The sequence below is a fragment of the Salminus brasiliensis genome, chromosome 16 (assembly GCF_030463535.1).
Source record: "Salminus brasiliensis chromosome 16, fSalBra1.hap2, whole genome shotgun sequence".
Classification (NCBI taxonomy): domain Eukaryota; kingdom Metazoa; phylum Chordata; class Actinopteri; order Characiformes; family Bryconidae; genus Salminus; species Salminus brasiliensis.
Genome location: NC_132893.1, coordinates 21,269,546 through 21,284,193, shown reverse-complemented (window position 1 = coordinate 21,284,193; position 14,648 = coordinate 21,269,546). Strand labels below are relative to the sequence as shown.

At 41.5% G+C, this 14,648-nt stretch overlaps 1 protein-coding gene across 2 annotated transcripts in view; it reads right to left on the bottom strand.

Moving 5' to 3' along the window:
* Positions 1-13,699, bottom strand: part of LOC140536462 (beta/gamma crystallin domain-containing protein 3) — a 44,197-nt gene extending 30,498 nt beyond the window's left edge. Inside the window, exons 1-3 of one of the 2 annotated variants that reach the window (XM_072658291.1) lie at positions 13,415-13,699; positions 10,089-10,185; positions 6,592-7,007 (exon numbers count right to left, since the gene is read on the bottom strand). In XM_072658291.1, coding sequence (XP_072514392.1) covers positions 6,592-7,007; positions 10,089-10,185; positions 13,415-13,533 — 632 coding nt within the window. In that variant the 5' untranslated portion in view covers positions 13,534-13,699. Of the gene's footprint in view, positions 1-5,644; positions 5,759-6,591; positions 7,008-10,088; positions 10,186-13,414 lie in introns of those variants that run through there. The other variant, XM_072658292.1, reaches the window with a different exon arrangement.
* Positions 13,700-14,648: the final 949 nt, after the last annotated feature.

The window sequence follows — 14,648 nt, the reverse complement described above, 5'->3', positions numbered from 1 at the left end:
TGCACTTAGCAAGTCACTTTACCTCATACCCTACCGGAACATCACTTTTACCTCATAGGCTTAAAGGTTTTATCAGAACACTTTAATAGTGCAATAATAACTTAAATGTTTACTCAGTGAGGTTACACTGCTCGATTTAGATAATCAATAAAACAAGTCAACCAGGAAACAAATGTCCTCCTCAACAAATGTACACATACTTATACAAATAATGTCTGCCTATATGAGCATATATGAGCATTAGTGAAAGAATGGATCTAACAAGCTCACTGAATTCCAGTGTGGTACTGCAATAAGACGCCACTGCTGCAACAACAAGTCAGTTGGTGAAATTTCCTCCCGCTTTAATATTCCACGATCAACTGTAAGTGGTATTATTGAAAAGTGGAACCATTTAGGAACCACAGCAACTCAGCCACGAAGTGGCAGACCTCGTAAAGTTACAGAACGGGGTCACCAGAGTGCTGAGGCGCATAGTGCTTGAAAGTGGCATTAACATCAGCACAAAAACTGTGTGATGGGAGCTTCATGCCTGAACAGCTGCATTCAAACCTTACTTAACCAAGCACAATGCCAAGCTTTGGATGGAGTGGAGTAAAGCACACGACCACTGGACTCTGGAAGCAATGGAAACACGTTCTGTGGAGTGACCAATCATGCTTCTGATGGACAAGCTTGGGTTTGGTGATGCCCGGAAAACATTACATGCCTGACTGCATTGAGTCAACTGTAAAGTTTGATGGTCTTGGGAAGGCCCTTTTCTGTTCCAGCATGACAGTGTCTCAGTGCACAAAGCAAGGTCCATAAATATATTGATGGATGCGTTTGTTGTGTCAGAGCTTCACTGGCCCACACAAAGCCCTGACCTCAACCCCAATGAACGCCTCTGGGATAAAGTAGAGTGGAGATTGCAAGCCAGGCCCTCTCATCCAACATCAGTGTCTGAACTAACACACATTAGTGTTTGCCATTTTAGTTAAATAGGCAACAATTTCAACAGACACACTCCAAAATCTTGTAGAACGCCTTCCCAGTAGAATGGAAACTGTTATAGCTACAAAGGGATGGGGGCAACTCCATATGAATACCTACTGGTTTAGAATGGGATGTTATAAGAGCTCCTGTTGGTGTCCCAATACATTTGCCCATGTAGTGTATATTCCTAAAAAAACAAAAACAAAATGCATGCCTTGACTGCCAGGTGAATGGTTCACATTCACTACAACAACAAAAACATCTCCCAGATACCTGCCTTCATCCTCAGGGGAGAGTAGGCTGTCATTCCACTCTAGAGGATCATATAACTGCAAAGATAAGGCCTAACCAATGAACAGACATTAAAGCATAGTGCCATCACCAAAACATTTTCTTACCATTCAAATTGCCTGAAACCAAACAGTTTGTACACCACTGGCATCATCACCTCACTCCCTTTGACTAACTTGCTATAAGCTACAAACTATAAATAAATCAAATTTCAGTCATTTTTCTAATTTGACAGATCTTAAATGTGTTCTACAGTGAACTGCTGATTAGGCAAGATTGTGCACCCATTTCAAAACATGGACAAGGCAGCAACAGTGATTGAACATGATATCCAAACATCTTTTAAAATCTTCATACTTGAAAGACTCTCTTATGGCTTTACCCTGAAATGTAGAAAACTAAAGAAATCTGAAGGCAGCCCACAGTCTGAATAGTGTAAAATGAAACAACTCTGAAGCAGCACACTAAAAATACGTAGCATTTCATGCAGGAGTGGGAGATTTTGTGTGCACGTACACAAGTGTGTGTGTTTGCGTGACTGTCATGAACAGAGCTGGCAAACTGTCACTCTTCAGACTATTCCTAGCAAGCAGTGCAGCACAGTTTTCTCGGCTGGGTCTAAAGCCCATCCTCCACAGACATGTCTAAACAAATGAACTGTAGCCCCCTTCTCTTTCTTATGTTCCAGAATTATACAACTCCCTTTTAAGCTCAATCTATAATTGTTCTCCCGGCAACAAAGAACAGCCTTTAATAATCAGTAGGCTACTTTCTTTTTCTGTCTCTGGCCCTAAACCTGATGAGCTATATGCAGAAACTGAGAACGACTGAGCACAGCTCTATTTAGAAATCGGTGCCGTTTTCTCAGCACAACTCTTCTCTTGCTCATTTTAGTGAGTGTAGACGTCTCTACTTTCTCTCTGCAGCAAAACTCCCTGCACATCGTCCCTCGCCTCTGGGCACACTGGGGGATATGGACCATTACATACATTTGCCCTCATCACCATACCATGAGTCATCATTACTTGGAGAAAGAGAGAGAGAGAGACAGAGACAGAGACAGAGACAGAGAGAGAGAGAGAGAGAGAGAGAGAGAGAGAGTGTGTCTCAAATTCCATATACAGTTCCTATGGGGCCTCGTGTCTCTCAACCCTCTTTTGCCCAGTAGCTCCACATGTACATCCAGTCAAACACAGGATGAATGTAGAATGAGAGAACAAGACCTTGCAGCACCTCAAGAGACAACTGTCGAAACGCAGAGCCCAAGCAGTCAATTTAGCCTGCTCTTCTTACGTTTCCAAAATATACAAGCTGCACAAAGCTTAGAAAAACATTTCAAAAAGGTCCCATATTTTTCTGGCATTCTACTCATCCCTTATGAAACCCAAAAATAATCATAACCCGTTTTACACAACCATTTTTAACATACCTTCCATCCATCCAACCATCCATGAATCATATCTTATCCGCTTCTACCTGGTGCAGTTGGATCCAGAGCCTACCCGGACCTATTGGACAAAGGGCAGGAATACGCCTGGATAGGGCGCCAGTCCACGGCAGGGTCACCAACCCTTCTCCTGGAGAGATTACCTTCAACCTAATTCTAACACCCCACTACCACACAAAGCTTTCAGTGCTGGGAGCAATCACATGAGGTTCCACCGCATCTTTTTAAACGTCACTGGACAGTTTGACACGCTCGCAGGAGAAAACTAACTGCCAGTTCTGTTGCATCAGCTAAAAGACGCCCACATTGGCTAGCATTGCGGCAAGTGATGGGGGGGGGGGGGGGGGGGGGGGGGGGGGCCATCCCACACACCCAGACAGTCATTTTTACAGTCTGGTACCTACCGATGTGCCGTTCAGCCAGGCTTGCCTGTGCAGGTATTGTTATGGATATAACCCTCCTCCAAAGCGGGCTGTTTGCTATGCTGTGCTGTCTCTAGCTTTTTAATGGAGCCTGGCTCTGCACTCAGGAGCACTCAGAAAGTAGTAATCCTATCTCTGTAATTTTACTCCTGAATCACTTCGCTGTTGCAATCAAATCCCATTATTTTCTGCTCCCACGTCCCAAGCACTTTCTTCGTGCAGAGACACACACGTCCAACATCGCGTAACATCAGTGATTTAGTTAATCAGGCCCCAAAACTTTTGCCTCCCAGTCCGTCTCTCTCCGAGTAGGTACAGTAAGGCAGGTTTCTGTAGTTAATTGAAGTGCTATGAATAGAGCTTCTGTTTGGCCTAGTTCTACAACAGCAGCCTCAGCCTCACCTTCACTTTCTCTATGACTGTCTTCCTCTTTCTATAAGACACAAGGCCCTTTTTCTCATCTCTCCACTCCCATTCATTATCTCCCCACTGTCCAGGATTAAATGCTTACGTACATGGACACACATCACCAGCTCACCTTGTGTAACACCACACCCCTTAACCCAACCCACCCCCATGTCTTGAAGGCGCTTTGTGTTCTTCAACTCCACTCACTTTCCGAAAGAACTAGCTCGGGCAAGGAGTCAAGGATGAGCATTTTCTCGCACAAGGCTTGTCATGTAGCTTCCATTCAACTCGTTACAAAAGCATCCTCTATTATTCACTCCTCGGTAAATGACGTTGGTCCAGAGCTAACTTTCATTTAGTCAGGGAACATTACTGATATGAAATGTATTATTTTACCATGGCTATTAACTTTGGGTGTTTTAAGCCACACATATTGCAATATGAGCTATTTAAAAAAATGTTTTAAATGCAACAAGACAATAGAAACAACATTTTTTATTTTCATAATTTTACAATCAAATTTTCACTTTTTCTACCAATTTGGTACTGGCAGTTAACTCACCCGTTCGTAACTCCTCGACACTATGAAAGAAATTACTTAACACATCTCTGATACATGCAAAGCAAGCTCATGCTAAGTAAAACCTGAAACCATAAAGCTCAAATATTTGAGATTCCTTGTCCCTTTTCCTCTCTAAATTGTAAAAAACTAGAATAATAGACTAATCTTGATTAAATTGTCTTCATCTTGTTTTCTGGAGATCAGTTCATCTTCTATTTATTAACTATTCATAGTAACAGAAATTTTGAAATTATGCAAAGGTCTGTACGGGTAACTGTATATTAGCATGTCTGATATCATAAAACTTTAATCAAGTTTTTACTGTCTTACTGTCCACCTCCATATGGAAAGGAAATAACATTTTTGTGTATTGCTACACCCCTAGTCACCCCTAGACATTTTGAAAACACTGTCTGGGCATTTCTGAGCCACTTCCACTCCTTCAGGAAATTTCTAGACACAATGAGTCTACTCTTCCATTGCCGCCTACCCTCTGTCCACACCATCAACACGTTTGTTTTCTCCAAAGTCAGAGTGATGCCTTTTCATCTCTTCCAATGCACGAACAACAGCACAATGCAACAGCACATCATGCACACAACACTCACAGGGACATAGAAGGTGAGAATGAGAGGTACACAGCACAGGACAATTTCTGAGACAATACATGCATTCTTTAAGCCCCACTCATTACAGTATTAACTGTCTGAGCTCAGACTAGCAAGAGAAAAATTAGCTTAATTCTAAGGAAACTGCACAGGCCAGGACTGAGGGACATGTTCAGTAATAAATAGAAGCTACCTAAAATAAGGTATGAATTTCACATTTCAGAATTCAGTGAAATGTATCAGCTGTATCTAAGCTTTAATCATTACAGCCAGCGATGCCTCAGCTTCTGGATGCTAAACTGATAAATGCTGACCTTGGACAGCTCTTCTGGTAACAGCTCAGACAGACCAAAGCCTGATGGAGAAAGTGCAGGCTGAATAGCAATCAAACACTTTTAGAGGGAAAATCAGAGCTATATTTAAGAAGCTGTCAAATTAAGAAATGCTTTACATGGAGCCTTTTTGGATTTGAAATTGAGAACAGTGGCTAAATTCTATATGGATACAAATAACACCTTCAGGTCAAACAGGGGCACCTGAAATTTCTATTCCGAGCATTTTCCAGAGTATTATGACAGTTTTAGAGAGCTTTAAGCATCTTAAATGGCTTTGGTTACTTTTCTTTCTTTCTTTTCTTCTACAGATTGTGCTTTGGGCTGAACGCTTCCCATACAATGGTCTGGCGTGAAGCAGCTTGGTCCGCTGCATGTGGCTTGGAGTGTTTACGTTGCAGTGGCCTCAAGACGTAATCAGCTCCTCATAACCTAAGCGTTACCAACCAGATCTTTATCCTCTCTTCTTCCCCTCCTTTCTTCTTCAGGGCATAATGCATGTGAGCTAGCCGTCCTAGTTTTTGCCTCTTTTGTATATTTTTTCTCTGTCTTGAGTTTGTGTGTCTGTGTGTGCGTGTTTTAGACTTTCTGTCTCTTACATATGAAAGACAGCACTGTGGAAGGCCCATACCGCCGGTGCAATGACATCATCTCCACGCGCCAGGCCTCAGGGTGTGAGCAATCACACAACGCGGGGGCTGTGTCAGGACAGTGACCTTGTGATGTGTTTACTTCATGGTCATTAAAGACCACACACACACACACACACACATATACAAGCAGAGAAACACATGCATGAACACAAACACATGCCTACAGGCTCACCCCAGGGGACTAGAACTCGTAGCCCTGGCACCCTCCCACTCACACTGTCTCCAGCTGAGTGTACGACACACCCAGGTCTCCTGAGCTGCCTTTGAAGTTGATCCCACGTGCTCAGATACACAATGGCAACTTTTGTCTGGGAATTCAGATTCCTCTCATGCTCATTATTGTGGGATCAAACTTTAAATAAGTGTCTTTCACAGCAAAGCTTCCACCATAGCAGTCATCAGGAGTTGCAGAACACTTCTCTAGGACTAGCTCTGTGTTTACAAACCTGGGTAAATGTACATACCAACACTTTAGCGGGCACATGCTTCTAGTTGTGTTAGCTATTCAATTGCGCTGCATTTTGCCACATCAAAAACTGGAATGTTTAGTTCAGAACTTCCTAACACAGAACAAAACCTCAAAAACAATAGAAGAACATTCAATGAGAAGATAAACTAGAACCAGTGAACAATGCCTATTAAAGTGCTGGAACAATACTAATTATACAGTTAGCATAATTAGGCAAAGATCAAAAAAACCTGATTTGATGCCCGTATTATTAAGACTGAGATCCAGTAGTTGCATTCTAAGCTTTATCAATCTCACACACACAATCATACTCTGTATAATATGTGCGTTAGTTCCAGTAGTAGCTCTCTTTGCCTTTTCCATCACACACACAAACATACACACATTTCTGACGTCCAGGCAAGTATAAGGTCAAACTACTCACTGTGTGTCTTCTACGTCTTGCTCAAAGTGCACTGTGGAATTAACCTCTGGACCAGCCACAGAGGCAGACAGCGCCAGAAGCTGCTCTCCTCCCTTCACACTTGTCTGTGCCTCGGTACTTCCTATCAGCAGTGTATTGGGGTCAGTGTGCTGCGCGTCCACTGCTCCCTGTGCATCTGACTCCGTGCCGGACTGACTCTGCCCGTCAGCTCCCCCGGGCTCAGCTCGACCGAACAGGAACAGGCTGCCCAGCCTTCTGAAGAAGCCGTCTACAGGGGGCTGCGGAGAGCAGGGCTCCAGGGCAGGAGGGGTGATGGGAAGAGGGTCGCGCTCCGCATCGCCGTCTTGCACGCTGTAGACCGGATCACATACACTGTCTGCCTCCACCAGCCGGTCCTGCTCTGACTGCTCTGGTGCCTACATGCAGAGATAGAGAGAGACAGAGAGAGAGAGAAAGGGAGCAAGAAAGAGAGACAGAGAGAGAAAAAAAAATCCGCCTGGTTAGGTATCCGAGCTGTGAGCCGGTAAAGTGAGCAGAGCTGATCGCTAGAAGTACCTCTCTCCCTCTGGTTCTACTGTTCCAGCAGCCACTGCCTCTAAAATGCTAATGTGACTGAGACAGCAACGTGCTCCCCCTCCCCCTACCCTCCCTTAACCCCCATCAGTCCAGCCCACTGCAATGTTAACTCTTTCACTGCCATACAGCACTGAACAGCTGACCCAGACTACATTCAAACACAACATTTTATTTAGTGTTGTATTTACACAAATGGCAACACATAAAAATTGTGTGGTTATTAACTATGTTGTTTGACAACAGTAGCTACTGTTAATAAACTACAATGCTTTGGGGGGAGGATTGCTTATTGCTTTATTTATTAATAAACATTGGAGTATTTTCTCACACCCCTTAAATAATTTGAACAAATTGCCTTCTATTCCTTACTACTTCAATAAACAAAAATCCTTATATTCTGATGTATTATCTTTTCCACTCTCAGATCCCAACAAACACCATTTTATATCTATCTGGAGTATAGATTGTGTATCTGGAGTCACAGGGGTCCAAGCATTCTTTCAGGAACCCAGGACTATAGCCCACAAAATCATCCACGAAGCACCAAAACCACACATGCCACGAGCAAGTCAAAACACTGCTCCTGCTACATTGCCATTACACTGCCACTGCAGGTCTCCCAGGAGTTCACACAAGACACAAAAGGACTTTCCGAGCCGATGCAATTTGAAGATTAGTGTATTTAGGGCACCTCAGGCAGCTGTTCTGCTGTGAACACACACAATAGATCTACTACAGAGACCGGAACAAGTACCCTTTCAACCTCTAGCCCCTATTCAAGCCAGCCAATAAATCAGAGGCAGCAGCATAACGTTAGTCATTTTTTCCTGGCCATAAAGTCCCACAGGATGAAGGCGTGCGTGAAACTCAAGAAATCATACAGTGGATTTGTCTTTGACAGTTCACACATGGCTCTCAATGGACCAACATGGAGGCTACAAACTGGAAGCCCAGACATCCACACTGTAAGCCCACATAACTACACTTAAAGCCCAAACCAAACTGGAGGCTACAATATCCAGACCAGAGGCTACAACATCCAAACTGGAGGCACCGATTTCCAAACCTAAACTAAAAAAAGACCATTATGCTCGAAAGCATACAAAAGGTTGGATGCAAAAATCAACAACATATATAATTTACAATTATTAACAAATTGTCCAAGCCACTTACAAAAAAGATGGACATGGAACAAGGAATTGAACCACTGATATTTACATAAGTGAGTTTAAAGAATATAAATGCCCATTAATACAGCCATTTTAAATGCTGGCTGTTATGCTGGGCAGATATCACTAATCACAATTTGCCTTTTATCCAAGTTTTTCCATTTGTAATGTATTGACTGCGGTCATGTGGAACACCCCTGCTGCCTACTCCAGACCCTAGCTCCATGAGCAAGCTCTATCATTCTCACTATCTCACTTCTCCCTTTTCCCTCCTTCTGTCTCCCTCCTACAGTGAGAGTGGCAGGAAGCTCAGCAGGAAGCTGATGAGGGAGGAGAACGTGTTTCATAGTGGCCTTAGCTCTGATGTGCACATTCTCGGGTTGTTTGGAGCGCTGACAAACACAACACCCTTGGAGGAAAAGCAGACCCAGCCCCGACTTCTGCTGTTGGCACACTTATCGAGCAGCCCTTACAGAGAGAGTGAGAGCGAGAGAACACTGCTTTCAAAAAAATAAAAAAATAAAAAAACTACCCAGCACAAGCTCGGCTCAGAGCGCCGCCTGAGGGAAATCGCCTAATAAAGAAGATCCAAAGTCAAATGAGGGGAAAGAAAGAGTGGTCCAAAAAGCATCAAAGCAATGTCTGGGATTACAGTACAAATGTGGCCACAGGTTTAACGTTTGCAGTGCAAACTGGTCTCTCACTGGAAGGAGCTGGAGTGTAAGGCAAACAGCATACAGCTGCTACTGATCAATAATGAATCGTTGCCTGCAAAGTCTGGGATTTGGGAGTCAAAATGAAGCTCCACATATGCAGCTGTGCACCAGGCTTGCAGGTGAAGCTGCATGTAAGGGTTTAGAGATTGTGTGTGAATTCTAAAGAGGCTTACTAAGTGCTTCTTTTATGGTTCCTCTACAGAGTAGCCACTCAGGCCTTGCACAATTAACTTCCTTCTGCATTCATATGTAGTTAACCACACACAGCACACAAACAAAACACAAAGCTAATGTCAAACAATAACTTCAAGGTACTTCGGCAAGAGTGACTGACTGGACAGAGTTCAACTGACATTTTTTGTCATTATGGAGGTGTAGATAGTAGCCATGGATACAAAGCCTGTAACCAAAGTGTTGATCCTTCCTTGCCATCTAAACTAAGTATCATACACAGACAGACACACACACACACACAGACAGGCATTTTTAGGCAAAGCTCCTAAGGATCTTACATAACCAGCTCAAACCTGTTGCCTTTTTAGCAACATCTCCCCTTTTCTTGTGTCTATTTGAGTTTCTACAGCATGAAGTGGGAGCTCATAGGTAGGAGAGGGTGATATAATAAAACTATTATATCATAATATTTATATAAATGTATATAATATATTATATTATATATATATATATATATATATATATATATATATATATATATATATATATATATATATATATATATATATATTTAAATAAGACATTTCACAATACACAATATTTATTGCGATATTCTGACATGTAAACTGCGTCAGTAGTGACATGATTCTGTCCCATACTTAGTACACTGATTTATACAGAAAATGTGCTGCATTACATCCAATTAAACAGGACTCTTCCTAGTCAGTGTTCAGTTGCTCATACATTCTAATGATATGCAGATTAAGCTCACAAAACTATATTGTGTATCACGATAACAACATTCATCATGATACGATAAAAGTCATATTGTCCATCCCTACTATACCACACTCTACCGCACCTGTGCTCCTGGTTCCATGGCAAGGTGATGCTCAGATGTGGGCAGTGAGTCAGCCTCCTCAGACAAGCCAGCATTGCCGTAATCCTCATGTTCTTCACTGGAAAAACAAAGGAAGAGAGGAAGTTCAGAAGTCATAGACGCTGCACAACACACTGGACCTCTCTGTACAGAGAGCATACAGACTCCTTCACACAGAGTGTAAATCTTTGACCTTACAAGCATCGGATGCTAATTTAACAACGATTCAGTCTGGTTATTTTGGTACATTTCAGGATTATATTCACACTGAATACAAAACGTACAAAAAGGTGTTTGAAGCACTAAAGTTTTTATTTACATTATGTTTTAAATAGCTCAAGAATTTTATTTTGGCCAAAACACAGTGCATATCTTATTAAGTTTTACCTTAATCAATTAAAACAACACAAAAAAATGCAGTTGAAAAATAACTGCAGGCCAGTGCATCAATTCATTCTCTACAAATCCACTTATATTTCTTTGCACACAGAAATAAAAAGTACAGGTGAGTAACCGGGATGGACCAATGACATGGACCAGACAGAAGGTGTGCAAATGATCAGTAATTTTATATACATCTGCTGATTCCAATAATATCAGAATCATCTCAATACTGGGGGATAATCGCATCAGACATATGTTAAAAAGAACTGATATTTCAAACATGCGTAATGATGTCATTTAATCATTTAAACCCTGGACAAGCACATTAAGGCAATGTTTTTCTACTGTACAAAAATATCTGCATTTCATTCATTTACTGTTTGTAACTCTACAAATGCACTTATACATCTATATTTTGTATTTCTCTGATGTTAATCAAGATGGATTTACTGCACAATGAAGGAAAAAGCTGACATTGCAATAGTTTTTCTGCAATATATTGTGACATTAACAAATACAGGAATTTTCAACAGATTTCATCAGAAGTCAATGATACCCATAAATAATGCACTCTGTATATCGAAGACTGGAGGGAATGAATGATACTGGGCAGATATAATCTACCTCTGGTAGATGGGTCATGGAAAATGAGAAAAGTGTGATTTTGCCTTTTGCATCAAACAGCAAAAACGTTTAAACATCTAATTACATTTGCCTTATGTGACACTGCACAGCTTGCAATGTGACTATAGCTTTAATAAAATGCAGCAATCTGGAATAAAACCAGCTTATAGATTATAGTATTATAGATTAAGTATTTTTAAGTATAAGAATAAGTATTAAGTATTAAGTATTTTTACTTATTTTTATATCATCACTGCTAGCAAAAATGCCAAATCTCCAAAATAGCAACTTTACTGAAGTAGGGAAACCTTCTGACCTTTTTAAGTGGATTTCAACAAATTTTAAACAAAAAACTTTAAACATTTTAAAGCATTTCTATTGGTCTATTCATTACGACATTCTGATACAATGTAAATAACAATTGTCGGATGTCCAAAAGTGAAAACCAATATACCGTCTTTGTACAACACCGATGATACACTCAAGTTAAAAGAATATTTGTAGGAAAAGCACACTCTCAGCTTTTGCCCTACATAAGTAGTCACAACTTTATCATTTTCTATAACTGTCATTTGAGCTTGATAACTCATATGAAAAGAGATGAAGGGCATCTATTATTCTATTCTAACTAGCTATGGTCTTTCTTGGGTAAATAGCAAAGCACTTTTGTAAGCATCTAACATTTACAGTGTTTCTAATGAAATGTGCAGTTGAACATAAACAATGCTTCTTAAGCCCTAACATTATCCTCTATATACTTAGAAAAGCATATTGTGAATTACAATAACAAAATTGATCATGATACAATATATTGAAATATCGTCATATTGCCCCGATACCAGATTTTCAAGTATCTGCCGATACTGAGTACCGATACAGACTTAAATAGTCAATAGATGGCTATTAATCCGGATATTGATAGTGTACCACTTTTTATAGGTTGTACTATATATATATATATATATATATATATATATATATATATATATATATATATATATATATATATATATATATAAAATCCCAAATAAGATATAATACGCTTGAAAGAACAGCGTTTACTGGTTAAACATTAGCTGAACATTTGAAAAGTTTCACAGCTATGAAACTTTGAAAGCTATGAAAAATTGCCACAATGCAGCAACTCATGCAAGTAGGGAGGCATAATCTTCCTAAATTTGACCAAACAGCTTCTTAACTCGTGTTAGAATAAAGAAAATCACATTTTAGAGCAGTGAAAAAAGAACAAAAAGTGCTTATGTAGCAATTTCACATTCAGGTACACGTCTCCATGTAAAAAGCTACTCAGCTTCAGTGTGTGACCTTTAAACAACCTGCTGAAACTCAACTTCTGGTTTCAGAAAAAAAGAAAAAAAAACCTCATGGAAACAAAAACTGCTAATGTAAAATTTCCATGAAATGTCTGTTTAATGATAACTATGTATTGGTCATTTAAACATCTGGTTTCATAAAGTAAGCAAAAAAAAAATCTATATTTGTTTAAGCTTCATGGTATCAGTGCTCTCTATTGCCGATACCGATACTAGGTGTAAATGTCAGTATCGATGCCGATACCAATACAGTATCGGTGCAACACTATAACCTAGATGTTCCTCCGTAGTTCTACGTTAACTCAGTACTGAAGTTCTCGAACCCTTTTCAGTCCTCGTGTAGTTCTGACAGTTTCTTCTACTTGGAGTCAGCTAGCTACTTCACTGGAGGCACTTTCATTTTGCAGGATCCTCACTGTAAGAGACCTAACAAATAAGTTCATACAGCTTTAAAAAGTGAGCAGTGGGTGTCATGTTCCTCATACTGTCCATGAGGGAAGGCACAGTAGAGGGTCTGAAAGGATGAGAGCTACATGTCCCATGACAATGCTAGCTAGATAGCTGACCCACCCTCCATTTGTAAGACACAGTATAGGGTTACTCAGGAGAAAGGGACTGAGAGGGGCTGAGGTATCAACTCAGGCAGCTACTTGCCATAAACTACAACACCCATAGCTTTACTCGAGACTGTAAAGTGTCACGTTATACACCTCGTCTAGTTTACGGAGTAATTAAATAATCCCAGGGACGGTGGTATGAGTGCTGACAGGTGGTGGTTGGAGCTGGTCTTCAGTCGGTGGTAGGAATAACGTTAGAGCTCCGAGGAGAAGAGAGCAGGAGGAGACAGCCATGTACAAGCAAAACATCAGACTAGAGTGTGGTTAAAAAGAAAAGAAAAGAAAAATGCAGTAACGCTATTGGTAACTGTTTTAAAAGAAGGGCAAGTTTGTAACGACAAGTTTTCCGTACCCATTTTCAGTCTCGGTGTCCGTTTTCTCCTGGTCCAAAGACCTACTTCTGGAAAACAGCCTGAGAAAGTTTCTGGTGAAGTCCTCGTGCCACGACCGTTGCCGTTTTAAACTGGCCATCGTGGCGCCAAGAAGTCCGCGAGACGAGCATCTAATAAAACACAGAAGTAAAACCTACATTAAAAACTCCAGTCCCATATTATAAATGTCCTGAAACGCTGAGCGGGTGTCCAGGCTAAGTCGTGTCGGCTCGTCGGCGCTGGCACGGCGGGCATCCACAGCGAGTTTGGTGGAGTGTGAGGAAGTGAGGGAGGAGTCAGTCAGCAGGCCCTCTGAGGAAGCGCCGCCTGATCCAGCCTGTGGAGAGGGCTGTGAGCTGGGCTGTGAGCTGGGCTGTGAGCTGGGCTGTGAGCTGGGCTGTGAGCTGGGCTGTGAGCTGGGCTGTGAGCTGCTCTGTGAGCTGCTCTGTGAGCTGCTCTGTGAGCTGCTCTGTGAGCTGCTCTGTGAGCTGCTCTGTGAGCTGCTCTGTGAGCTTATACCTCACATATAACTCACTGCTGTACACTGTGTTAGGGATTAGTCTGGGATTAGATGGAATCTGACCATCTTTATGAAAAGGCATGAGGAGAGGGGGCTTAACTCCTTCACTAATTAGTGGACCCTAGAGTAGAGGTGGGCAATATGACGATATTTTATCGTATCGTGATAACAATATGCTTTTCTGAATTAATGGAGGAGACTGTTAGTGCTTAATAAACACTGATCAGCTGCAGCTCTCATTACAAACAGCATCATATGCTGAATCAAAATCACTGTATTCAGTACGGGAGAGGATCTGAATAGTAGATTATAAGAATCTGTACGTAAACAGGGCCATCCATTGTAGTTTGATGTGAAGCATGCCTTCGTTGAGAAACTTGCAAAGTCTAAACTTTCCTACAGTGTTGAATTCCTCACAGAAAGCTATTTACAACTTTACAAGACAACTACGTTCACCATTTGTGTCGGACACAGATGGAATTTGGCCTTCACCTTTAATCGCTCCACACAAATACACCCTAGTGATTAAACACACACAGTAACAGTGAGCACACAGGCCCGGAGCGGTGGGCATCTATTACTCCAGCTGCCCAGGGAGCAAAGAGGGTGAAGGGGGACCTGCTCAAGGGCCCAACCAAAGCAGCTTGCCCAGCGAGCCCGGGTATCGAACCCCCAGCCCTGTCATCAATAGTGCT